The 26,904-nt window shown below is 44.8% G+C and overlaps 2 protein-coding genes across 2 annotated transcripts in view; both read right to left on the bottom strand.

The window, feature by feature from the left end:
* The window catches only part of th2 (tyrosine hydroxylase 2), a 38,271-nt gene extending 27,186 nt beyond the window's left edge, over window positions 1-11,085 (bottom strand). The window contains exons 1-5 of the mRNA XM_072484770.1: window positions 10,795-11,085; window positions 5,834-6,008; window positions 4,762-4,850; window positions 4,563-4,630; window positions 4,278-4,328 (exon numbers count right to left, since the gene is read on the bottom strand). Of these exons, the coding sequence (XP_072340871.1) occupies window positions 4,278-4,328; window positions 4,563-4,630; window positions 4,762-4,850; window positions 5,834-6,008; window positions 10,795-11,013 (602 nt within the window). The 5' untranslated portion in view covers window positions 11,014-11,085. The remainder of the gene's footprint in view (window positions 1-4,277; window positions 4,329-4,562; window positions 4,631-4,761; window positions 4,851-5,833; window positions 6,009-10,794) is intronic.
* A 5,985-nt stretch (window positions 11,086-17,070) lies between these two features.
* pah (phenylalanine hydroxylase) overlaps window positions 17,071-26,904 on the bottom strand; it is a 121,987-nt gene continuing 112,153 nt past the window's right edge. The window contains exons 12-13 of the mRNA XM_072484769.1: window positions 25,608-25,723; window positions 17,071-22,304 (exon numbers count right to left, since the gene is read on the bottom strand). Coding sequence (XP_072340870.1) covers window positions 22,261-22,304; window positions 25,608-25,723 — 160 coding nt within the window. The 3' untranslated portion in view covers window positions 17,071-22,260. The remainder of the gene's footprint in view (window positions 22,305-25,607; window positions 25,724-26,904) is intronic.

The raw sequence follows: 26,904 nt of genomic DNA, 5'->3' as shown, positions 1-26,904 counted from the left end.
CCATCTTGGACCACCCCAGACCTGTACGATGCATGGGGGCGGCCATTTTGTCCACCCCCGCCACCATCTTGTGACCCCCCAGCCATGTGCGATGTATGGGGGCAGCCATTTTGTTCATCCCCGACGCCATCTTGGACGGCAACAACGGACCCCAGTGTCGACGGCTCCACGGGGTTCGAGGAAGACGCTCCACTACTACAACCACGTCTTGCTTCAATAACGCTCGATCAAGCTCGACCCCGGACACTCCAGACGACGACGACAACGGTGCTAATAAACGGGCACGAGACACCATGCCTAGTCGACTCCGGGAGCACGGAGAGCTTTATCCACCCCGACACGGTAAGACGCTGTTCCTTGACCACCTATCCCAGCGCACAAAAGATTTCCCTAGCTGCAGGATCCCACTCCGTACAGATCAAAGGTTTCTGCATAGTTACCCTAACGGTGCAGGGGAGGGAGTTCAAAAACTACAAACTACACGTCCTTCCCCAACTCTGCGCCCCCACATTACTGGGATTAGATTTCCAGTGCAATCTACAGAGCCTTACGTTCAAATTCGGCGGCCCAATACCCCCACTCACTATCTGCAGCCTCGCAACCCTCAAGGTGCAACCCCCGTCCTTGTTTGCGAACCTCACCCCGGATTGCAAACCCGTCGCCACTAGGAGCAGACGGTACAGCGCCCAGGACCGGACCTTCATTTGGTCCGAAGTCCAGCAGTTACTAAAGGAAGGCATAATCCAGGCCAGCAATAGTCCCTGGAGAGCACAGGTGGTAGTAGTGAAGACAAGGGAGAAACAAAGGATGGTCATAGACTATAGCCAGACCATCAACAGGTACACACAACTAGACGCGTACCCTCTCCCCCGCATATCCGACATGGTCAATCGGATTGCCCAATATAAAGTCTTCTCCACCGTGGACCTCAAGTCCGCCTACCATCAGCTCCCCATCCGCCCAAGTGACCGCAAGTACACAGCCTTCGAGGCAGACGGGCGATTATACCATTTCCTAAGGGTCCCATTTGGCGTCACAAACGGGGTCTCGGTCTTCCAACGGGAGATGGACCGAATGGTTTATCAACATGGGTTGCGGGCCACGTTCCCGTATCTCGACAATGTAACCATCTGCGGCCACGACCAGCAGGACCACGACGCAAACCTCCAAAAATTCCTCCAGACCGCCAAAGCCTTGAACCTCACGTACAACGAGGACAAGTGCGTTTTTAGCACCAACCGGCTAGCCATTCTGGGCTACGTAGTGCGCAATGGGATAATAGGCCCCGACCCCGAACGTATGCGCGCCCTCATGGAATTTCCCCTCCCGCACTGCTCAAAAGCCCTGAAACGCTGCCTGGGGTTTTTTTCATACTACGCCCAGTGGGTCCCCCAGTACGCAGACAAGGCCCGCCCCCTAATACAGACCACGACCTTCCCTCTGTCGACAGAGGCTTGCCAGGCCTTCAGCCGCATCAAAGCGGATATCGCAAAGGCCACGATGCGCGCCAGCGATGAGTCCCTCCCCTTCCAGGTCGAGAGCGACGCCTCCGACGTAGCTCTAGCGGCCACCCTTAACCAAGCGGGCAGACCCGTGGCCTTTTTCTCCTGAACCCTCCACGCTTCAGAAATCCGCCACTCCTCAGTGGAAAAGGAAGCCCAAGCCATAGTGGAAGCCGTGCGACATTGGAGGCATTACCTGGCCGGCAGAAGATTCACGCTCCTCACCGACCAACGGTCGGTAGCCTTCATGTTCGATAATGCACTGCGGGGCAAAATCAAAAACGACAAGATCTTAAGGTGGAGGATCGAGCTCTCCACCTTCAACTACGAGATCTTGTATCGTCCCGGAAAGCTGAACGAGCCGTCCGATGCCCTATCCCGCGGCACATGTGCCAACGCACAAATTAACCGCCTCCAAACCCTCCACGAGGACCTCTGCCACCCGGGGGTCACTCGGTTTTTCCACTTTATCAAGTCCCGCAACCTCCCATACACTTTAGAGGAGGTCCGTACAATCACAAGGGACTGCCACATCTGCGCAGAATGCAAACCGCATTTTTTCAGGCCGGATGGTGCGCACCTGATTAAGGCTTCCCGCCCCTTTGAACGCCTTAGTCTGGATTTCAAAGGGCCCCTCCCCTCCACCGACCGCAACACATACTTCCTTAATGTGGTGAACGAGTACTCCCGCTTCCCATTCGCCATCCCCTGCTCTGACATGACCGCGGCCACAGTCATTAAAGCCCTGAACACCATCTTCACACTGTTCAGTTGCCCCGCATACGTCCACAGCGACAGGGGGTCCTCTTTCATGAGTGACGAGCTGCGCCAGTTCTTGCTCAGCAAGGGCATAGCCTCAAGCAGGACGACCAGCTACAACCCCCGGGGGAATGGGCAAGTAGAGAGGGAGAACGGCACGGTCTGGAAGACCGTCCTACTGGCCCTACGGTCCAGGGACCTCCCAGTTTCACGGTGGCAGGAGGTCCTCCCGGACGCTCTCCACTCCATCCGGTCGCTATTATGTACGAGCACTAATCAAACGCCTCATGAGCGTCTCCTTGTCTTCCCTAGGAAGTCCTCCTCTGGAACGTCGCTGCCGACCTGGCTGGCGGCCCCAGGACCCATCTTGCTCCGAAAGCATGTGCGGGCACACAAGGCGGACCCGTTGGTCGAAAGGGTTCACCTCCTCCACGCGAACTCGCAGTACGCTTACGTGGAGTACCCCGACGGCCGACAGGACACGGTCTCCCTGCGGGATCTGGCGCCCGCCGGCAACACACACACCCCCCCGACACCATTCACCCAACCCCCCCCCTTCCTGCCACCGCCGCACCCCGCGACCGCCCCCTTCCCAGGATGATCGGTTCCCCTCCCCTCAGGCCCGACCAAGAATAAAGCCCAAGCTGAAACCGTAAGGCTCCCGGAGACGACAACACCGGAACAAGCACCATCACCACCACCGGAGCCGAGGCGATCGACACGGACGACCAGACCGCCCGAACGACTCGTGGCGTCGATCTAAATCAATATATGGACTTTTCACAAGAACATTTTGCTTTTTCTCCCGATACCTTCTGTAAATAGTTGAAACAGGACAAAATTGTACATACTGTATTGCCATATGAATGTTTTCCTCCCAGGACCAGCCCTGTAAACCCTTACCACCATGCGAAGTATCACCCCGCCGGGTTCATTTTTGACAAGGGGTGAATGTGGTAGTATGTATTAGGGGTCATGTGGGACTGGAAGCCCTAATGTCATTGGCTGACAGATCCCGGGTCCTGGTTGGCCGTTGACCTCTAGCTCCGCCCTGAAGGCGGAGTATAAGAAGCCGGAGTCCTCCCCCGCAGGCCATTCTACTATCGAGCTGCGGGGGAACAGACACGCTTAATAAAGGCTCATTGATTTCACTCTATTCATCTCTCGGAGTCTTTGTGCGCTACATTCAGCATATACTATTTTTAATAAGACAGAATCTATACTGTTTGCAGAGTTTATTTTATTGAAATTGATCGCAGTATAAGTGAGCGTTGTTTAAGAGCCTATTTGAGTAGATTCTTAGAGCTAGACTTAGTGCAGACTCAGGATTCATGCTTTAACATCACTATGGCAACAAACCAAATATTATATTATCTGCACTCAGGGCATGGGCAACACTGGAAAGGCTGGAATTTATACCCATCCCTAGTTATCCTTAGAAGTTTGTGAGTTCTCGCAGTAAACTGATCCATCCCTTTTCCTTATTTTTTTTCAAACTAACCTCCAATGGCATTGGAAGTGTGATTGCCTGGTATTGGTAATCAGGAGCTGTCTCGCACAAAATGCTGGAGATCAGTTGTAATTTTTGAAGACTGAGATTGGTATGCTTTTGTTGAGTAAGTATATCAAGGAATATAGAGCAAAGGTGAGTCAATGGGATTGAGGTCCAGATCGGCCATGATCTAATTGAATAGCAGTGGAACAGGCTCCAATTTCTTTGTCATTTCAAGTAGGTCCATGCAGGTTAAGGACAGCAGGTTACCTCCCTTGAAGGATATGAGTGAACTAGATGTGGTTTATAATTATTCAGCAGCTTTTCACAATCATTTTCTTTCTGGTGTCAATCTAACAATTGAGCAGATTTATTAATTTACCATGATTGGTTTGAACGTATGAGCATCTGCCTTGCTCACCTTGTTACATAACCAATGTAGACCCATATCCAGCCATATAGTCATACTACAAATGTTTCAATTAGAATGCTGTCAAACCTCAAATCATAAGAGGGATTCTCACCATGTTGCTATTTCTTCTGTTGTGTACTCCACCTTTGGTAATGGCTCTCCCCTATTGAAAAAAGACATGTCAAACTTCACATCTGAACATATGAGCTTTCAATCCACATTTAAGGATTCTTCTAAATTTATCCTTCCGATCATTTGCTATTAATTTTACTCTAACATGTTTACATTTCATAAAGATTCAAAGCTTCACCGAGCGGAAATAATTATTATGTAGATGTTTTTCAAGCATATTTCTCTTATGAATTATAAGTTCAATGATGAAGTGAGACACACTTACTGCTTATAATTAAGTGCCAGACTTGCGATGTGAGATCTGCGTTCTCTATATCCCAGATCTTGGTAACCCTTAATTGGGGGAAAGAAATACTTAATTACTGCCATTGCCCCACTGATTGGGTTATGCGTTAACGTTTCTGTTGAATCTGATCCAATATCAATCTTCTGTACACAGAGGTTCAGTGAACTAACAAACTTACTGGATGGTCTTGATCCAGATCAGGTTCGAATTTGATAATCAGATGATGACACCTGTCAAGATCTTGGATTTTTTGGGGAAACCAAGGGACTGGAAAAGAGAGAATGTATCATCTTGAAACCATTCAGAGATTTAAGGCTAGGTTTATTTCAATACGGAAGAGATTTTACAATTCACTGCTCCCGTTGTAGACTCCTCAGATGGATTTATTCATTCTTCCAGATGCACAGTTATTACTGGCAAGGCCAGCATTTGTTGCCCATCCCTAGTTTCCCCTTGAGGACAGCTTAGAGTTAACCCCACTGCTTAGGTCTATAGAATCACATGTGGGCCAGATAGGATAAGGACAGCAGATTTCCTTCTCTGAAGGACGTTTAGTGAGCCAGATGGGTTTTTATAACAATTGATGATGGTTTCAAGTTCACCATTACTGGATGGTTTGAATGAAAACCAAAAACCCTCCCCATGGAAATGCCCGAGGTGAATGCCACCCCTGCCATTACATGAACCCCAGGCAGATCAGACTCCCCAGTTGGAGTGGTCAGTTGCAAAATGTACCATTAATATTGCCCTGTGAATCCTTAATCAGCATCCTCCTGACACACTCGTGATTCATACCACAGCTTTGTAAAGTCAGTATGAAGTGAACCTGCTTCAGAATGACTATCTACGGTTGCAGCATGTGGCGAGTTGGATCTAGCAGCTTCACACAGAATCACACAGAAATCACAACATGCCAGCAGTAGTCCTAATCCAATCTTATTTTCATGTTCCTCTCCAGGGAAACCACTCCACCTCTGTTCTGAGTCAGATTGGGCTGTGGTTTGAAACTTGGTGTTTCAATATGAAAATCATGCACTGTATTGGTTCAAAACGGCAGTCACCATCAACATCTCAAGGGGAATTATGGATGGACAGTAAATGCTGGCCTAGTCAGTCGCACGTTCTCATGAATGAATTTTTAAAAAAACTACTTCACACCAAAGCTGAAGTTGCAATATAAATTTAGACTTATCGAAAATGGGGCAAATCTGAGTTTCCTGAGCAGCTTCCCATTGATAGAAGTCCCTTACCTTTCTCCTCTTTACTCATGCTGACATCTTCAGCCACTTTTTTTAAAGAGTTTATCAGGGTAATGATTCTGGAACTGTGCACCTCACATCTGATGAAGAAATCTAGGTCATCCGCCCCACCTTTGCCCTTTCTGACTTCTCTGCTTTCCATGTGGTGGATTTGAGCTTCACACGCCTACAAAAACAAAGTCATCACATTCATCAATCCTTTAATGCCAGTCTCACTTCGGGCCATTTTAACTTTGAATCAGGGTGCCAGTCTGAGCACTGCCAGTGCTGGCTGGATGTACCGCTGCAGGTTCCCAAGCCTTTATTCCTAATTGTTATGGGCCAGGGTTTAGAGAACCCCAAAGTGTATCATGGAGTTCACCTTACCCACAACTTTTACTAGATTGTGGTATGGGGAGCACACAGCCCACTCTACAAGTGTGGTACAGCAAAAATGGAAAAGTATTTTTTAAAGCAAAACAATGTTTATTCTATGAACTCAAGTTAACCTTTTTAAAACATACAGTGAACATCTTAGCAACCATTAATTCAAATACAACCCCCAAAGACTACAACACTAAGTAAACCTTTAAGCTTTCCTTTTTAACATCCATACGACTTAAAAACAAAGCCTTTATCAGAAGCACATCAGGTTAAAGGCACTACTGAAAACATTTATAATTCTGAATTCACCAAATGATCAAGAGATAGTATTTTCATGGCAGAGAGATCAACAGTACAGCTGCTCTGTCTGGCTTCAGCTCCCACACTGAAAACGAAACGAAAACACACCCTGCAGCCTGCTCAAAAATAAAAGTAAAAAGCTGACAGACAGCCCAGCTCCACCCACTCTCTGACATCACTGCAGTAGTAAACACTCATTTCTTAAAGGTACTCTCACTACAGATATTTATATACACACCCATTTATAAACACCCATTTCTTAAAGGTACTCCCACATGACATAATATCCCATTTTTTTCTTATAAGGAATTAAATTGATCAGTTGAAAGTAACTCAAAATAACACATTTTGAATGCTCCTACTATTTTTGACTAAGGTATTTATAAGGTTGTCCAGGAGATTGATCTATAAATTTTGCAGACTCCAGGACAACCTTGGACAGTTGGCAACACAATGTAAAATGGATTAAATTGAATTGATTGTGTATTCTAGGCCATAATGGAGTAACTTCAATTGAACTCAATGAAATAATGAATGGTCAGTTTAATATTGTCCACATTACCCCCCATGCCTCACAAAGTTAAATTAACCTGAGTTAACCTGTGTCTTGTGATTGGATGATTCTATTTTCAGAAATCCTTGTTATTTTTTACATTGCTTCACGCTGAAAACTGGATGAAGAATTTGAAACTACCACCAGATTCACTTCAGGTACACTCAGGTAAAATAAATTGCGTTTGTTAATCAGCCGAAGAATCCCTGTTTATGTCAAAATCGGGGTCGGCACTGATTTTGCAATGCTCCGCCCCCTCAAAAACTGCAAACTCAGGGAGTACGCCGCACGCCATATGGATGGCCTCAGGATGTTACCTGAGGCCCACCCCGATGCTCCGTCCCCAATGGGCCGTGTTCCCGACTGCATGGGACACTCATGTTATTTTTTTTCGTGGACCCCGCGAGGCAGCGCGGGCTTTGGCGGGGGCGGATGCCTCTTAAATGTTGCTAACGTGCCTGCTTTCACCACATCCTCTGGCAGTGCATTCCAGGCACCCACCACTCTCTGTGTGTGAAAGACGTACCCAGCACATCTCCCTTAAACCTTCCTCCTCTCATCTTGAACCTGTGCCCCTTTTAATTGACACTTCCACCCTTGGAAAAAGCATCTGACTATCCACCCTGTCTCTGCCTCTCATAGTTTTGTAAATCTTGATCAGGTCTCCCTAGCCTCTGACTATCCAGTGAAAACAATCCTAGTTTATTCAACCCCTCCTCATATCCAACACCCTCGAGACCAGGCAACATCCTGGTGAACCTTCTTTGTACTCTCTCCAAAGCTTCCACGTCCTTCCGATAATGTCATGATCGGAACTGCATGCAATACTCCAAATGCAGCCTAGCCAAGGTTTTATGCAGCTGCAACATGATTTCCCAACTCCTGTACTCAATGCCCTGGCTGATGAAGGTAACCATGCCATATGCCTTCTTAATCACCTTGGCCACCTGTGTTGCCACTTTTAGGAAACTGTGGACCTGCATGCCCAGATCCCTCTGTATGTTAATGTTCCTAAGTGTTCTGCCATTTACAATATAATTCATACCTAGATTTGATCCTCCAAAATGCATCACCTCGCATTTGTACGGATTAAACTCCATCTGCCATTTCTGTGCCCAAATCTCCAACCGGTCTACATTCTGTTGTATCCTCTGACAATCCTGACACATACACACCTCATTACACCTTCATTGTGCACACACACACCTTCATATACATATCCTCACAATCACCTTATCACACACATCCTCACACACACCTCATCACACACACCATATCACACACACATCATCACACACTCCCCATTGCATACACTCATCCTCACACACACTCATCACACACACTGCACTACTCACATCGATCTTCACACACACCTCTTCACACACACCTCAAGATACACATCTCAAATAGCACTGCTGCCTCATGGCGTCGACGTCCCAGGTTCAATCCCGGCTCTGGGTCACTGTCTGTGTGGAGTTTGCACATTCTCCCTGCGTTTGCATGGGTTTCGCCCCCACAACCCAAAGATGTGCAGGGTAGGTGGATTGGCCACGCTAAATTGCCCTTTAATTGGAAAAATGAATTGGGTCCTCTAAATTTATTGTTTTTAAATATGCACATCTCATTAACATACCCCTTCACACACATACCCTCACAAACGCCTCATTATACACATCGTCACACACACCTCATCATTCACACACCATACGACACATACCTCACCACATACACACCCCATCACACACATCCCTTCACAGACACCCCTTCACACACACCTATCACACATACCACACATACCTCATTACACACACACACCCCATCACACACACATACACACCCTCACACACACCCCTTCACATCCACTTCATCACACACACGCACACTCACGCCTGCACCTCACATACACCCACCTCATCAACCACGCACCTCACACACCCCTCATCATGCATACCATATCACACAGACTGTGTCATACACACCTCATCACATACATACCCCATTACACACATGCACCCTCACACATAACTCATCACATCTACCTCATTACACACATCTCATTACACATACACACACCATCACACACACCCCTTCACACACATACCCTCACAAATTTCATCATACTCATCCTCGCACACATCTCATCACTCAGATACCATACCACACACACCTCATCATACATACACATACTTGGGCTAACAAGTGGCAAGTTACATTTGTGCCACACAAGTGCCAGGCAATGCCAAATTCCTACAAGAGAGGATCTAATCATTGCCCATCACCCCTTGACATTCAATGGCATTACCATTGCTGAATCCCGTGCAATCAATATCCTGGGGTTACCATTGATCAGAAACTGAACTGGACTAGCCACACTAATACTGTGGCTACCAGGGCAACTCAAAGGCTAAGAATCCTATGATGAGTAACTCACCTCCTGACCCACCAAAGCCTGTCCACCATCTATAAGGCACAAGTCAGGAGTGTGATGGAATACTCTCCACTTGCCTAGATGAGTGCAGCTCCAAAAACATTCAAGAAGCTGAACACCATCCAGGACAAAGCAGCCCGCTTGATTGCTGCTCCTTCCACAAACATTCACTCCCACCACCACCGACGAACAGTGGCAGCCGTGTGTACACCATCTACGAGATGCACTGCAGTAACTCACCAAGGTTCCTTCGACAGCACCTTCCAAACCCACGACCACTACCATCTAGAAGGACAAGAGCAGCAGATACCTGGGAACCCCACCACCTGGAGGTTCCCCTCCAAGTCACTCACCACCCTGACTTGGAAATATATTGGCGTTCCTTCAGGGTCGAAGGGGCAAAATCTTGGAATTCCCTCCCTAACAGCACAGTGTGTTTACCTACACCTCAAGGATTGCAACGGTTCAAGAAGGAAATTCACCATCACCTTCTGAAGGGCAATTACGGACGGGCAATAAATGTTGGTCTAACCAGTGATGCCCACATCCCGTAAATGAATTTTAAAAACATGCAACTCATCACACACACACCATTACAAGCATCCACCCTCACACACACCTTATCACACCCAGTTATCACACACCTCATTACACATATACACCCTCACACAACTCATCCCACACACACGTCCTCTACATTCAAATGCCTGGGATTGCATTTACATTGGACACAATTAACTGGGTGCAAATTCCTCTCTAATTCACCCAAATCTAAAATCTGAATTTGAGTCCGATTGAGTTTGAAATCCAGGATTTATTGGGGAGTGCGTTGCGGAGTTTCCTTTGCATTTTCGCTCCAGGGTTGAAGGAGCAATCGGCGCCCATGCAAAAATAAAATCCTGCTGGTGCTGGAAATCTGAATCAAAACACTTCAAGAAAACAGAAGTGCTGGAAATGCTCAGCGGGTTAGGCAAGGCCTGTGGAGAGAGAAACAGGGGTTAATGTTTCAAGTCGACATGACCAACTCTGTTTCCCTCTCCACAGGTGCTGAGCATTCCCAGCACCTTCTGTTTCTGTTTCAAAATGTCTCTACTCTGTTGGACTGCGGTGTAGATTCCTCAACCTTTCTGCATTTATTTTAAATTGCTTTACGGTTTTCTTTTCAGAAACAAATTGCAATAAAACAAAACCTCAGCGAAGAGATATTTACAAAGGAGCTGACACAAAACATTCCTCAGTGCGCGCAATAAAAATAATTCACTTAATCTGAAACCGAAGATTCCAACCAGTCAAAAAAATTAAACCTACCTCGAAAATGTTGATGGCGCGGGAGAGAGCAGAATTCTTGACCTTTCGGAGAGTAAAGCTGAAAGTTACCAGGTCCCTGCCTCCCTCCTGTTCCGAAGTGAAGCTAAGCGAATGGCCAGCAAGCTCAGGGGCAGAGCTACCCGGCTCTCTGCCCTCCCGAATATCCTCAATCAGGCTCCTCTTTTCCACGAGGCACTGGGGAGCAACTTCGGTCTTCATTGCGAGGAGTGACACTTGACAGCCCAGCCTGGTGTCGTCAATGGCAGGGATAATGCTCAGCTTGTTCGCCAGAGCTCGATCTTCGTGAAAAATGTGTGTGTGGGGCTCACCCCCCGCTATTTATTGGAACTCGCGGAATTAATTATGGCAACTTTTTCTGACGCAGATGTGTGTGGGTAGATCCACATGTTCGGAGCAGATGGAACCATTTGGATTGCGTCAATTGCCGAATTGCCAATTGAGAAGTTGAATAATGAAGAGATGTCAATGATGGAGATTAGCACCATATTCCAAGAGAAAATCGGATGAAGCGAGAGAAAAGAAATAGGATGGAAATCGCAAACCCAAACTTTGATATCAACCTGTTTCCATCCTGATGGTTCTTTTTGTTTTGTTGTCGTCTACACTAACAATCGTTACATTTCCAAACCAACCGATTGGTGCTGAATATCTGGCTGTTTTGACTGCTGAAAAAATGTGTAAATACAATCTCGTTTGCGAATGGATAGCGCAGCGATTTTAACTCTATGTCGATATATTTGCAGTTTTCGTGTGTTCAATTTGTATTTAGAAGGATATAAAGTAATTAACTTTAAAATTCACAAAATAGCCTCAGTTTGTTGCTCGCTCCTTACTAATATTTTGTGAGTTATTAACCATATTTCAGTCACTCCTGCAATCCCCTTCTCTCCCAATGAATCTCCCGATTTCTCAGGTACCCGTTTGCCTCTATCTGTTCTCTCACTCCCAGCTGAAGCTCCGGTCTTGTGTGCTACACACCCAGGCGGCGATATCGCTGACCGTGGTGCTGAAATAAGGTTGCTCTAAATCAGCCATGCCACTCTGAGAGGGGGAGCTCCCGCAACCGACAGGATTCAAGATGATGGAAAGTGGGATTAGAATCATAGAATTAAACCACAGGATTCCTACAGTGCACAAAGAGGCCATTCGGCCCATCGAGGCTGCACCAATCCTCTGAGAGAGCATCCTACTTAGACCCAATCCCCCGCCCTTTCCCCTTAACTACACCTAACCTGCACATCTTTGGACACCAAGGGGCAATTTAACATGATCAATCCACCTAACCTTTACATCTTTGGACACTAAGGGGCAATTTAACATGGTCAATCCACCTAACCTTCACATCTTTGGTCTGTGGGAGGAAACAGGAGCACCCGGATGAAACCCACGCAGACATGGGTAGATTTAGTGTTGTTTTTTCGGTGCAGACTGGATGGGCAGAATGGCCTCTTCTGTACTGTCTGGCTTTATAACCACACGGGAATCCTGAAACTCGGTAACAATGTCCTTCAGAGCAAACGAGTGCATTTGCAATGACCGCTTGACATTTAACCTGCGCGGAGAGTTAATCCTTTCTCCCTCAGTGGTTGTTATTTTGCTTTCACATTGGCAGCACTTTCATTTTATATTTCCCTTTCATCGCTGTTTAAGGATGGTGGAGGAAGTGATCGAGGCTAGCGGTTTTAATCAATGACGTCCGACGAGTAAATAAATCAGGAATAGCAAAAGGAAATGGATCAATGGAAAGTGCCCGTTGCCCGAATGGAGTGGGTGCAGGAACCGCACTGGGCTCCTGGCTGACGGGTTGGAAACGCTGAGATTGGGCCGCGTTTCAAGGATTCGTTTTATTTCCATTTACGAAATTGTGGAAGGAAACGCTCCACTCTAAATCACAAGCAAAAGATTTGAAACAAAGCACACAATTTAAATAGGACAGCAGTACAAAGATAGCATGCGATTCTAAACATACACTCAGCTAATTGTGTCCACTGCCAATGCAAGCTCAGGCATTTGAATGTAGAAGAAGTGTGTGTCTGTGTGTGTGAGGTGTGTGTATGTGTATGACGTGTATGTGTGAGGTGTGTGTGAGTGTGAGGTGTGTGTGAGTGTGAGGTGTGTGTGTGATGAGATGTGTGTCTGAGGTGTGTATGTGTTGAGGTATATGTTTGTGAGGTGTGTGTATGTGTGATGAGGTGTGTGTGAGAGGTGTGTATGTGTTGAGGTATATGTATGTCTGTGAGGTGTGTGTACATGTGTGAGGTGTGTGTGTGTGAGATGAGGTATATGTATGTGTGTGAGGTGTGTGTGGGTGGGTGTCCATGTGTGTGAGGTGTGTGTGCGTGAGGTGTGTGTACGTATGTGTGAGGTGTGTGCGTGTGTGAGATGAGGTATATGTATGTGTGAGGTGTGTATATGTGTGTATGTGTGATGAGATGTGTGTCTGAGGTGTGTATGTGTTGAGGTATATGTATGTCTGTGAGGTGTGTGTACATGTGTGAGGTGTGTGTACATGTGTGAGGTGTGTGTGTGTGAGATGAGGTATATGTATGTGTGTGAGATGTGTGTGAGGTGTGGGTGGGTGTCCATGTGTGTGAGGTGTGTGTGCGTGAGGTGTGTGTACGTATGTGTGAGGTGTGTGTGTGAGATGAGGTATATGTATGTGTGTGAGATGTGTGTGAGGTGTGTGTGGGTGGGTGTCCATGTGTGTGAGGTGTGTGTGCGTGAGGTGTGTGTACGTATGTGTGAGGTGCGCATGTGTATGATGAGGTATGTGTATGCGTGTGTGAGGGATGTGTGTGAGGTGTGCGTGTGTGTGTGATGAGGTATGTGTATGTGTGTGTGTGAAGAGGTTTGTATGTGCGTGTGAAGGGGTGCGTGTCTATAATGCCCTTGTTCAATTTTAAACTTAAATAACGTTGGAAAAACACACGATAGAAGGGAATTGTGAACAGCATATTCACGGTATTCCCATTTAGTTCCGATTCCGAAATTGGTTGGAAATGTCGACAATCGGATTGAAAAGTGTAGCCCGGAAAATGGCAACCATGTTGAAGACTGGAAATGTGCTAACTATAATTTTATTAATTATGTTTTGATTTGTCACTTACCGTTTGGATCTAACATACTGCGGATAACCTAAGAGATTTAAGATTAAAGCTGCACTTCGACATAATAAACTTAATAGACTTAATAAATACCGTGGATGTAAAAAAAATGTATACGTGGTCTCTTTTTGTGCTTTATGGTTTTTTTATATGGTGTGTATAGAATAAATGGCGAAATTAATTCGGAGCTAGATTTTGCTATGAAAGATTCAATGTGCAATGCCTTTTTTATTCTTTCATGGAGTGTGGGCTTCGCTGGCTGAGCCAACATTTATTGTCCATCCCGAGTTGCCCTTGAGAAATGAGACATTTGCTTGAACATAGTGTGATTAAGGCACACACCACGGTGCTGTTTAGAGGTAAACTTGGCCAACATTGCGTGGAGTATGGCTTTATTTTTGTTACACCTCTTTCTAGGACAGGTGAGAGATCCCAAATCCCAGATGGAATATTCCATCGGGCGACATAATCAGCAGCACCGCTCCCACTTATAGCTCTGGGCTGCGCCTGGAGGATTTAACTTTTAGTTCGATCCTTTTAGGGAAAAAAACACTCCTTACATGGGAGCTGAATAGTATTTAGAGAGAACGGATTTTTGCAGTGATATTTTTTTGAGGTTATGTTTACATTCCGGTTTGATAACCTAACCAAAATGATACAACATCCTTGCTGTATTTGAGTGAAACCGGCGTCCGACCCGTTCAAAAAGACAAATACTTTGTCAGTGTTTAGGGACCAATGCAGACACGGTTATTGTAAACGGCGACAGAAACAGTCGGTCACATTAATCAAAGTGTGAATATAAAACAATTGATTCTAGCATCGAAATATCCCAGGGTCTGTACATGCCTTCAAAATTGATCGAAATGTGTCCGATTTTATCTTGTAATATAATCAGTTTCAGCGGCTTTCGGTCCGTCCAGTTGTATTTGATTACATTGCAAATTCGAGGTGTTTTCGTTTTGGGGGAGAAATCGTGAGATCCTGACGTGTGCATTGGAGTGCAATCCTAAATATTATGTAAACTTTAATTTCCCCATCAAGGTGCTCCTCCCTGAGAGTATTTTCCCTCTAGGCCATGATTTACCTTAGTCGAATGATCGAGAGAGCTGAATGCCGGGCACTTGGCTGCAGGTATTTGACTAATTTGCTGTCCAGTCCGTTAAATGAAGTTTGGTTACAGAGGCTGCACAGAGAGACTGGGAACGGGAACTGGTCCGTGTCGTGCGCTTCAAACGGGCCGCTGTCTATTCGAGCTCCCTCGCTCAGCTTGGGTGAAATCTCCCATAAGAAATACCGTAATCTCTATATTTTTTATTGTGTATTTAAAATGTTTGGCGGAAACGTCGACCTATAAATTCAAAGATGGTACGGAGGCGCAAAGCGAGGCTTCAGATACAAAAACAGACCAGGTGAGAAATACTGGAGGACGATCCAGAGTGAAAAGGACAAAGCAAAGGGTGAGGACAGGGAGAAATATCAAGCAGCGCGGGACAGAAGTCAGGTCAATGAGAAATACGCTCCACTGTTGGGAAGCAGTCCTTCTGATGGATACAACCGTCAGTAATTACAGTGACAAGCTATAGACTATTTTACCAGTAAACATTTGTATCTTTCATGTACTCTTAAGGGAGGAATTGACATGTCTGTATAATTTTATAACGTTGATGTCAGTTTAACCTAGGATGAGACACCGGGAAGTGCAACTGGGAATTCGGGAGAAGCCTCTTTACACAGAGAATGGTGAGATCCCCACCGGGAGAAGTTCAGGTGAACAGAATACATAAATTTAAGGGGAAGTTGGATAAACAGCAAGGAAAAGGGAATAGAAGGATATGCTGATAGGGTGAAATAAATACCAGCACGAAACAATTGGGCCGAATGGCCTTGTTTCTCTGTTGTAATATGTAACATACCGAGGCAATTAGTCTTTCGCGTTCTCTTTCGTATTGGTTCCCACGGAAGTCACTGGAAGCAGGAGACATTTATTTGACAAAGGAATGAAATATCTAATAGCTGAGTTGGTCAGGAGATGGAAGCGAATCAAAGATAATGCAGGAAACTGAAATAACTAATTGGTGAAAGACGGGAGATATGCTGATAGATTTGGGACACCAACAATCCCTGAAATGGGCTAATTACAGCACAGATGGAAAGTGACCTGAATTGCTGGGTAAGTCTGGCAGATGGCGATTGCACCTTATCTTTTAGCGTCATGGAAAGATAAAGCAATGAAATGGGCCATTCGGCCCATCGTGCCTTTGTCAGCTCTTTGGGAGAGTAATCCAGTGAATCCCATTCTCCTGCTGTTTCCCAGGAGCCCTGCAAATCGATTCACAATAATTAAATTCTTTGTTAAAATATGTTTAGTAAGAGCTGGGGATTATTCAGGCGCAGGCTAAAACAAGTTTTAACGTTCCCACAATCTGGATAGTTATTGTCGTTTAATATTAATCATTTGCATTTTTCATTGCGTCAACTTCAGCGCATGTTCTTGTCTTCTGAATTTTTCAAAGCTTCACGTTACAACTCTGAGGTTCCCTGAGATTCCAACCTTCAAAGTGGTATCCTATCAATTGTCACCACGCGAATTGGAGTTGCATTTGGTGTGTCGCAGATTCTGCTCTAGTTTGATGCATATTTTACAACTTTGATGAACGATGTGTAGCGTAATTGACCTATACACCAGGGCTGGTGCCGACGTATAGATTTTTAACACAAATTTCAGTTAACCACTGTTCTATTGTTCTACTGATTTTGTTCATGGTTATGACAACGAAGGTGAATAAAACCAGTCTCTCTTTCTATGGGAATGAAAGGCAGAAACTTACCAATCAGTGGGTATAAGAATGAAGGACGGTTTCGCTCAGTTGGCCGGCCAGCTGGTTCGTGATGTCGAGTGTTCTATTCCCCTATGGTGCTGAGGTCATTCATGAAGGCCCAACTTTCTCAATCTCACCCCACACTTGAGGTGTGGTGATCCTCAGGTTAAATCACCATCTGTCAGCCCCCCCCCCCCCCCCACCCCTCGAAGGGGAAAGTAGCCGATGGTCATCTGGGACTGTGGAGACTTTACTTTTAATCATTTTGAAACTCCTAACAGTCCATTGTGCATTGGATGTATTGCAGGATAGACAACAGTGTAACAACATTTTAAAGCTCTATTCTATTTTATTAGATATAACGGTACATTTATGACATTGACAGGTATGACATCCACCTCATTTTTATATTACATCTTAGTGTTTAATTTAACACATATGCATGTTCTATATATTTTTGTAGTGAGACAATTGGCATGGTGAATTATATCTTTAAAACAGGAAATACGATGGAGCCTCTTCAATTCTTTGCCTTTTTGTGTAGTACAGGGAAGGATATGTACCCATCTTCTAGTTGTGCAAAGCAATTACCTCAAGTAGTAAAATTAACATTGCAAAAGCAAATATTGTACAGTATGATCATTTGAATTACATTTCAAAATAAATATGTGAACAATCAGCAAACAGGATGCTCGATGTCATCAAAAAAAATATTGTTTTAAATTTCATAAAGGATTAACAATATTTTACAATATCTGAAAATTATTTTAAAACATTGTTCTGAGATAAATTAATAACATTGAAAAGCAACTTCCTTCTGTTTTAGAACTCCTTTTTAAATTTGTTCATGAGATATGGGTGCCGTTGGCTGGGCCAACATTTATTGTCCATCCGTGAGGGCATTTAAGAGTCAATCACATTGCTGTGGGTATGGAGTCACATGTAGGCCAGACCAGGAAAGGACGACAGATTTCCTGCCCTGAAGGACATCAGTGAACCAGATAGGGGTTTACAACAATCGATAATGGTTTCATGGTCACCTTTTTGTTTTAGACGTTAAATCCAAATTTTTATTGAATTCAAATTTGATCATCTGCCATGGCAGGATTCAAATCCAGGTCCCAGTATGATTCTGGGTCTCCGGATTACTAGTCCAGCAATAATACCACTAGGCCACTGCCTTCCCTACAGCTGCTGAATTGAAAAATCCTCAAGTGGTTTATATTAAATTTATAAATATTAGTTCAAAGAGCTCTAACCCTAACCCTAATTTCTCAAAATTTCTTAACTGAACAGGATAGATTTCTAATGTCTATTGATGAAAGAGATGATATCTGAAATGAAAATGAAATGAAAATCTAACCTCAGCCCAAGAGCCATATCGAGTCCTTAGATCCTGAAATTCCAGCCCTTGGATCCCAGGTTACCCAATCCTATTTGCAATTAGACTCCTGTCTGACTTCAAGATAAAACCCCCCCAGAAAATGCTGCAAAAACTTAGCAGGTCAGGCAACAAACATCATGGTGGGAGAAACAAAATTAACATTTCAGGTTGATGTCCTTTCACCAGAACCGGAAGATTAAACAGCTTTTAAGTAAATAAACAAGCAAGATTTGTTCACGAACACATGAACATCAGAAATTGGAGTAGGAGTAGTCCATGTATCCCCTTGAACCAGCTCTGTCATTCAATGGGATCATGGTTGATTTTCTACAGCAGCTTCACTTTCCTGTTCACTCCACATGTCCATTGATTCCCAATATCTGTCTATAAATATATGCCTTAAATATATTCAATGCTGGAGCATCCTCAACCTTCTGGAGTAGAAAATTCCAAAGATTCATAAACCTTTGAAAGCAGAAATTTCTCCTTATCTCAGTCTGAAATGATTGGTCCTTGCGCTGACACTGTGTCTCTGTGTTTCAGACCAGCAGAAACACTCTCTCAGTTCCCACCCTATCAAGCCCCTGAAGAATACTGTATGATGAAATTACCTCTAATTTTTCTAAACTTCACTGGGTCTTGACTCAATTAACCTAACTTCTCATCCTAGAACCAATCTAGTGAATCTCTGCTGTAGAGCCTCCAGTGCAAGTATATCCTTCCATAAATATGGAGACCAAAGTTGTGCTTAAATGTTGTTAAATGTTTTATACCTTCCAGTTCTGATTATAGTTTAATGATTTGAAATGTCAATTTGTTCTGCCTCTCCACAGATGTTGTCAGACCTGCTGAGTGCTTTCAGGATTTTCGTAGATTTAATTTCAGATTTCAAGCATATGTGATATTTTGCTTTTATTTTCTATTTGCTGATTTGTCCCCTTTCAACCTATCTTTGATCTGTCAGTTTCAGAATGGATATTAGCAGCATTTCCTTAATTGTTAATTGGAATAACTTACCTTTTATGGCATTTTATGAAATTACATTTATTTAGGATATCAGCTGAAATATATGTTCCATTTTTACATCTATGGGTGTATTCTATTTAAGAAAGGCAAGATATGTTAGTGTCAGATAGATGCAATCGAATGAATGTTGATTTTGACTTTATATGCAGTCCTTTATGATCTATGTTACACAATTATGCATCTCAGAAAATAATGCTTGGACAGCCCTGATCTTTTGTATCAACCCTATCTTTGTATTTCAATGATAATAGTGAAAGGCACAAACTATATGCAAAAAAATGCCTGCTTTAAAAGAGAACTGACAGATATACAGAATAGGAAAGGAGAAATAAAGAGCATAAAATAATTGTTCAAAGCATTCAAATGTAATCATTTTGCATAAATATGCTTCTACTCAAAAGGGTCTCAGGTGTTCTCTTCACACTAGCAATATGGTTGCATTGTAACAGCTGAACACCCAAGCATTGAGCCTCATAAATAACCACTGAGCTTGTGGCTAAAGGCGCAATCTGGACAGCTCAACATCACACTTGGCTTAAGAGAATTAAAACATCCCCAGTAAAGCACACTCATTCTATCTGCATTTTCAAAATTACTCTCATCTGCAGAGTGAATCTGTGGTGTGTTTAATGACTGGACAGAATATACAGGGGGCAGTGACTGGTGGAGTTCTGCAGGGTCTATCCCAGATCATAAACTGTCTACATAAATAATGTGACAGTATAGGCATTAACATTTACTAAAGGTAATGACTGAGATGCCTATAGGAAGGAGCTATTGGCATTGGCAGAGATGCAGGCACATGATCATAGAGTTTTAGAATTTCATACCTGTCTTGAGTATTTTAGATCACTTCGCTCAATACAGGAAAATTTCCTGCCCATCCCCATTCACCTTCACCAAGTTCAAAATGAACAAGCGTAAGGCAAGGTCAGAAGATAATATGTTGCCCACCATACAGGTGTTTAATACCTAGAATAGAGTCCCAGCAAAACCCTCTGATGCAGTGTTGATTAAAGCTCCCTCTGCACTGGCCTTAAGAGGCCCTTAATGCTATAATGTTCTTATGTGCAGTCAATGACAAGCTCAATCAAACTGGCTCGGTTTATGGAAGTTTTTCACTGATCTTCTTGCTGTGATAGATTTGCCTAGTACCAGCAGTAACATAAATTTGTCAAAGATCATAGAATTTACAGTGCAGTATAATAGAATGTGATCTGCTCAGTAACAGGTAAAAATCTCTCAAGCAACAGCAATAGCTAGCCTACAAAAGGCATAATCAAAGTGGAATAAAGGAATAATTGCCCAGGCCTCCAAAAGCAAAGGAGGTCAGTTGACTCCCAGCATCCTCAGAAGCAGACAAGCCAATTTTCTAGCTAGCAGCCTGGAGGTCAAGTTTTATATCAAACATCCTCTAAATCTTAGAGCCAAGGCAGTGCAGAAAACATTCGCAAAGACAATTTAAATATCTTTGCTGGACCTGGTAAAGATTTTCCCCAGGCATGATTATTACCCCTGTATTGTCTGGTAACTATAAGCGGATTTTAATTTATAAATTTATTTAATTTGGATTTTTTTTTTTGCGAACAGGGGGAGTCTTTGGAGTTCAGGGATTATAGATATATTTTGGAAGAAGAGGTACATTCTCATAAACTGCGTGTGTTTAGCAATTCATATACTTAATTGTCTTAATGTTGTACAGTCATGTTTGTGTGTATTTGTCTTTTCTTTAATTTAATAAATAGTCTTCAATAATCACTGATGTTACATGACGACTTGGCTGCTTATTCTCTTTGGTGTTTCACTTGACTCCTCACACCATTCCTGAAACTATGCACCCCCAGAAACCAGTGTCCGAGTTGAGATGCCCTTGCAGATAACATCAGTGTGGTTCGTGACACTAGTGATGAGAGATAGTGGAATTGACATGTTTACATTGGAATTACTTTTCTCTCTTTAAGATCTGTGTCAGCATAGAAACCCCTGCACAAAAATTGTTTTAATCTGAACAGATATATATGTACCCAAGAATGATGAAGGTTTTTGACAGCGTAAATAAGGAGACTCTGTTTCCACTAGCAGGAGGCTCAAGCACCAAAGGAGCCCAGATCGAAGATAATTGGAAAATGATTCAGAGAAGGAGATGAGGATGGGGTGCAGTAAGTTGCTTTGATCTCCTAGAATCATAAAATTCCTACAATGCAGAAGAAGTTCATTTGGCCCATTGCTTCGGTACTGACCCTTCGAATGACCACTCTGCCCATTTACGAGTGTCTATCCCGCCCTATCCCCATAATCCCATAACTTAACCTGCACATCCCTAGACATTAAGGGGCAATTTAACATGGTCAATCCACCTAACCCGCATATATTTGGATGTGGGAGGAAACCGGAGACCCCGGAGGAAGCCCACGCAGTCCTGGGGAGAATGTGCAAACTCTACACAGTCACCTGAGGCTGGAATTGAACCCGGGTCCCTGGTGTTGTGAGGCAGCAGTGCTAACCACTGTAATGCACTGCCTAAAAAAACGGTGGAGCCATATTCAACAGTGACTTTCAAAATCAAATTGGATAAATTCTTGAAACAAAAATTCGTAACATGCCTATGGGGTCCCCATTACGGGAGTGGGAATAATTGGATAACTTTTTCAAAGAACCAATGATCGAAAGGCATGCTTCCTTCGATGTTGTATGCTCCAAATGAATGCAATGAAAGTTATAAAGAATTAGGATAGTTGGAGATGATGATCCAATACTTTTGACAAGACTTTGTACCACTGGAGCCATTGAAGTGTAATTTCTGGAATGCAACTAGTAAAATTTCAAATGTGAAATGTAAGGTGGGTTGATGTCCTCACAATCACCTTCTGAAACTGACAATACATTTCAGAAGAGTTCACCTTCTTAGAAATGTTATCGATAGTGGGCTCCCTCACATGCAAGATTGAATGGGTTGACCAGAGCAAACAGTATACAGTGTGTCCAAGGAGGGTGGGTGATCAGGTTGGTGGGCTGAATGCATTGTTCTGATTCTATATATATTTTAAATATTTCCTGCACACCTATTGATGACTTAACTTTCACAGGAAGTATATGTCCTTTGACATCTTCACTGAAGCTTCCTGAGGGCGTGGTAGAGAGTTCCCATTTCACCTATAAATTTAAACAATAACAATCAGAATTTATGCATTTTTTAAATTCAATTGGTTATTAACACACAACTTAGTGTCCATTTCCTCTATAACGTCATCCTCTCTACATTTGTAAGCTCTTCCAGCCCTATAACCCTACAAGATAACTGCCTTCCTCCACTTCTGGCCTCTTTCTCATTCCTGATTTTAATCACTTCCCTATTGGTACCTGTGCCTTCAGTTGCTTGGGCACCAAGCGCCGGAATCCCTTCCTAAACCTCTGTCAATCTGCTTTTTTCCCCTCATTTAAGATGCTATTTATCCAAATGTTCCATTCTGGTTTCAATAGTAAGGTGCGGGGGGGGGGGGGGGGGGGGGGGGGATACTGGTGGGTAAATGGGTAAGGTTCCAGATGGAGAAGGTGGTGGCAGACAAAAGGGGGCAGGTACGTGATAGTGACGGGTGTGATGGAGGGGAGCTTAGTGGTGTTGGTGAGCACGTATATCCCAAACTGGGATGGTGCTGGGTTTATGAGGAAGATTTTAGCGGCCTTACTGGACCTGGATACTCACCTTTGTCATTGGCTGGCCAGGTGCAGGCAGTCAAAATGAATATTTTGCCCCGGTTTCTGTTTTTGTTCCAGTATCTACCTGTCTTTTTGCCAAAGGCATCTTTTCGAAAGGTGTATAGGGTGGTCTCTTTGTTTGTGTGGGCAGGGGAGGTAGCGAGGGTAAGGAATGCGGTGCTCCAAAGGGGGCAGCAGTCGGGGGGCTTTGCCCTTCCAAACCTGTTGCACTATTACTGGCCGGTGAATGCGGAGAAGGTGTGGGGCTGGGGCAGAGAGACAGGAACCTTGTGGGGCCGGATGGAGATGGATTCCTGTAAGGGGCCGGGGCTGTGGATGCTAGCAACGGCGCAGTTCACCCAGCAAAGTACTAGGGTTGTCCTGTGGTGGTAGCCACGCTGAAGATTTGGGTGCAATTCTGACAGCACTTCAAGTTGAGGGCAGGATCAAGGGTGATGCTGAAAAGAGGGAATCATAGGTTCGAGCCAGGTAGGATGCATGCGAGGTTCCGGGGATGGGAGTAGAAAGGGGTAAAAGAGATGAAAGTTATGTTTTTGGAGGGAAGATTTGCAAGTTTGGTTGAGCTGGAGGTGAAGTATGGGTCCAGCGAGAGGAGGACTACAGGTATATGCAGGTGTGGAACTTCGCAGGAAAGGGTTTCCCAAGCTTTCCAGTGGCACCGTCATCCTCGTTGTTGGAGGGGGGTGGGGGTTGGGGGGGGTGCGGGGGCAGGGGCAGGGGGCTGGAGAGTGGGGTCGTTTCGGCAATCTCTAGCAGGTTTCATGGAGAGGGCAAGGAGTCATTGGAAGGGATTACGGCCAAATGGGAGGATGGGCCTGGAAGAAGAATTACAGTGCAAAGTGTTACAAAAGGTCAATGTTTCGACCTTGTGTGCGAGGCTAGGGTTGGTTTAGTTAAAAGTGTATATAGGGCACTCTTAATGAAGGCAAGGATGAGCTGCCTTTTTGAGGGGGTGGACGATAGTTGTGAGCGATGTGGGAGGATTCAGCTAATCATGCCCATATGTTCTGGTCCTGCCCGAATTTGGAGAAATATTGGGTGTCATTTTTCAGCACCATGTCCGAAGTTCTGCAGATGGAACTGGAGCCGGGTCCCCTAGGGGCCATATTTGGGGTGTCAGACCTGCCGGAGTTGCAGACGGGAGCGGGGGAAGATGTTCTAGCCTTCGCCTCATTGATTGCTCGCAGGCGGGTTCTGTTGAAGTGGATGTCAGCTTCTCCTCCCAGTGTCTGGTGTGGCTGGGGAAACTTGAAGTTCCTGTATTTGGAGAAGGTGAAATATTTTCTGAGGGGATGGATGAGGAGTTCCACCAGAGATGGGGGTTTGTTTGTTTTACGTTTTGGAGACCTGGTTGCTGTCGAGAGGTTGGGTGCCGGCGTAGGAGGGGAGGGGGAGTCTCGGGCATTGTTGTTGGAAAAATGTTGAATAAAAATGTACACCCACAGTGCTGTTAAGGAGGGAGTTCCAGGATGTTGTTCCAGTGACAGTGAAGGAAAGGCAATGGGCGGTGGGATCCTCCGTCCCACCGCACCTATTTTCTGGTGCGGCGGGCGACCACCGGCAGCGGGATTTCCCGTCACGGCAGCCAGCTAATTGGGCTTCCCATTGTGGGCACCCCATGCCATCGGGAAATCCATGGGCCTGAGTGCGCTGCCGGTGAAACGGAGGATCCCAGCGACGGAGAATCCAGCCCAATATATTTCCAAGTCAGGATGGTGCATGGCTTGGAGGGGAACATGCGGATCGTGGTGTTCCCATGAATCGGCTGTCCTTGTCCTTCTAGGTGGTAGTGGCCGTAGGCTTGGAAGGTGCTGTTAAAGGAGCATTACTGCAGAGCATCTTGTAGATAGTACATAATGCTGCCACTGTGCATTGGCAGTGGAAGGAGTGAATGTGATGAACGGGACGCTAAGCAAATGGGCTGATTTGTCCTGGATCATGTTGAACGTCTTGAGTGTTGTCGAAGATGCACTCATCCAGGCAAGTGGAGAGTATTTCATCACACTCTTGACGTGTACTTTGTAGATGGCGGACAAGCTTTGCGGAGTCAGGATAGGGGTGAATTAATATTTTATTTTAATTTATTGATTGGTGAATGAGGGAGTTCTGTTTTATGTGGGTGAATGAGGGAGTTGATTTAATTTTGGTGATATAGGTTGGGGAAGGGGCGTTGATGGAAACAATGGGTGAATTCCTTGATTTCTTCAATTGCTGCTATGTGATCTTTTAAAATAACTACCTGAATGGTTTAACAGCCCACTGAAACACAGCACCTCTGACAATTTACACACAGCAACATCCCAAAAATAGCAATGTGATAATGATCAGTTAATGTGTTTGAGTGATGTTGATTGAGAACAAATCAAGTTGTCAGAACACTAAGGGCTCTACTTAGATTAGTGCAATGGAATCCTGAGAAGGCAGATGGGGCCTTATTGAAAAGACTGCAACTCTAGACAGTGCAGCACTCCATCTGCACTGCTTTGGAGTATCAACTGCTGCATCCTTAGATATCTGTCAATAAATATGGTTTACTCAAGGATAGTAAGTGGTCATTCACTGCTGTGTAGGAGCTACAAGTACACACTCAATCCAAAATCTAAAATAGACTAAAATGCCTGCATAAAAATAGGGTGCATGTACAAATGTAGTTACAGCTCATTGGATATTTAGAATTGGCATTCATGTCCAATAGTGTTTGAGCTAATCGTCAATCTGATCATTCTGCGATAGACTTACCACTGATGCTGTCAACTAGGTTCTTCAGCTGCTCAATGTTGTCGAGAACTTCAATACTTTGGGTGTAAGAGTTATAACGGACAGAGAAAGGCCGAGGGATTGTGGCAGCAAATTTCCTTTGGAGGAGCAAGAAAGACAAATGTCAGTGGGATCGGTTCAGTTCTCACATAAAATGAGGAGTGTAGCGCTTGGTGCTTAAATATTGCTGTCATTTGCCAAGAAATATTCTGAGATGGGCCCTCATGAAACTTTGACCCGCGAATGCAAACCCAGCACAACCACTAAAATAACCAAATTAATTGGGGTGGTTTGATTGTATTTTTTTAGACATTGTTATGCTCCTCTTGCTCAATGTAGGAGATCGGGACACGGCCGATGCCCCTGACTCCTTCATGTGCGGGAAGTGTGTCCAGCTGCAGCTCCTGTTAGACCGCATGACGGCACTGCAGCTGCGGATGGACTCACTTTGGAGCATCCGTGATGCTGAGGAGGTCGTGGATAGCACATTCAGTGAGTTGGTCACACCGCAGATTAGGATTGGTAAGGCAGACAGGGAGTGGGTGACCAAAAGGCAGAGAAAGAGCAGGAAGGCAGTGCAGGTGTCCCCTGCGGTCACCTCCCTCCAAAACAGGTATACCGTTTTGGATACTGTTGGGGGAGATGATTCAACAGGGGAAGGCATTAGTAGCCAGGCTCATGGCACCGTGGCTGGCTCTGCTGCACAGAAGGGCGGGAACAAGACTGGCAGGGCTAGAGTCATAGGTGATTCAATCGTAAGGGGAGTAGACAGGCGTTTCTGTGGTTGAAAACGAGACTCCCAAATGGTATGTTGCCTCCCGGGTGCAGAGGTCAGGGATGTCTCAGATCGGCTGCAGGACATACTGAAGGGGGAGGGTGAACAGCCAGTTGTCGTGGTGCATATAGGCACCAACGATATAGGTAAAAAACGGGTTGAGGTCCTACAATCAGAATTTAGGGAGTTAGGAGATAAGTTAAAAAGTAGGACCTCAAAGGTAGTAATCTCAGGATTGCTACCAGTGCCACGAGACAGTCAGAGTAGAACTTCAAGAATAGTCAGAATGAATACGTGGCTTGAGAGATGGTGCAGGAGGGAGGGGTTCAGATTCTTGGGACATTGGAACCGGTTCTGGGAGCGGTGGGACCATTATAAATCAGATGGTCTACACCTGGGCAGGACTGGAACCAATGTCCGAAGGGGTGCTTTTGCTAACACTGTTGGGGAGGTTTTAAACTAATGTGGCAGGGGGATGGGAACCAGATTAGGAAGTTAGAGGTC

This window comes from Scyliorhinus torazame, chromosome 19 (genome assembly GCF_047496885.1).
Source record: "Scyliorhinus torazame isolate Kashiwa2021f chromosome 19, sScyTor2.1, whole genome shotgun sequence".
In the NCBI taxonomy this organism is placed as follows: domain Eukaryota; kingdom Metazoa; phylum Chordata; class Chondrichthyes; order Carcharhiniformes; family Scyliorhinidae; genus Scyliorhinus; species Scyliorhinus torazame.
Note: the sequence above shows the minus strand (reverse complement) of the source record. Positions and strands in the feature narration are given on the sequence as shown.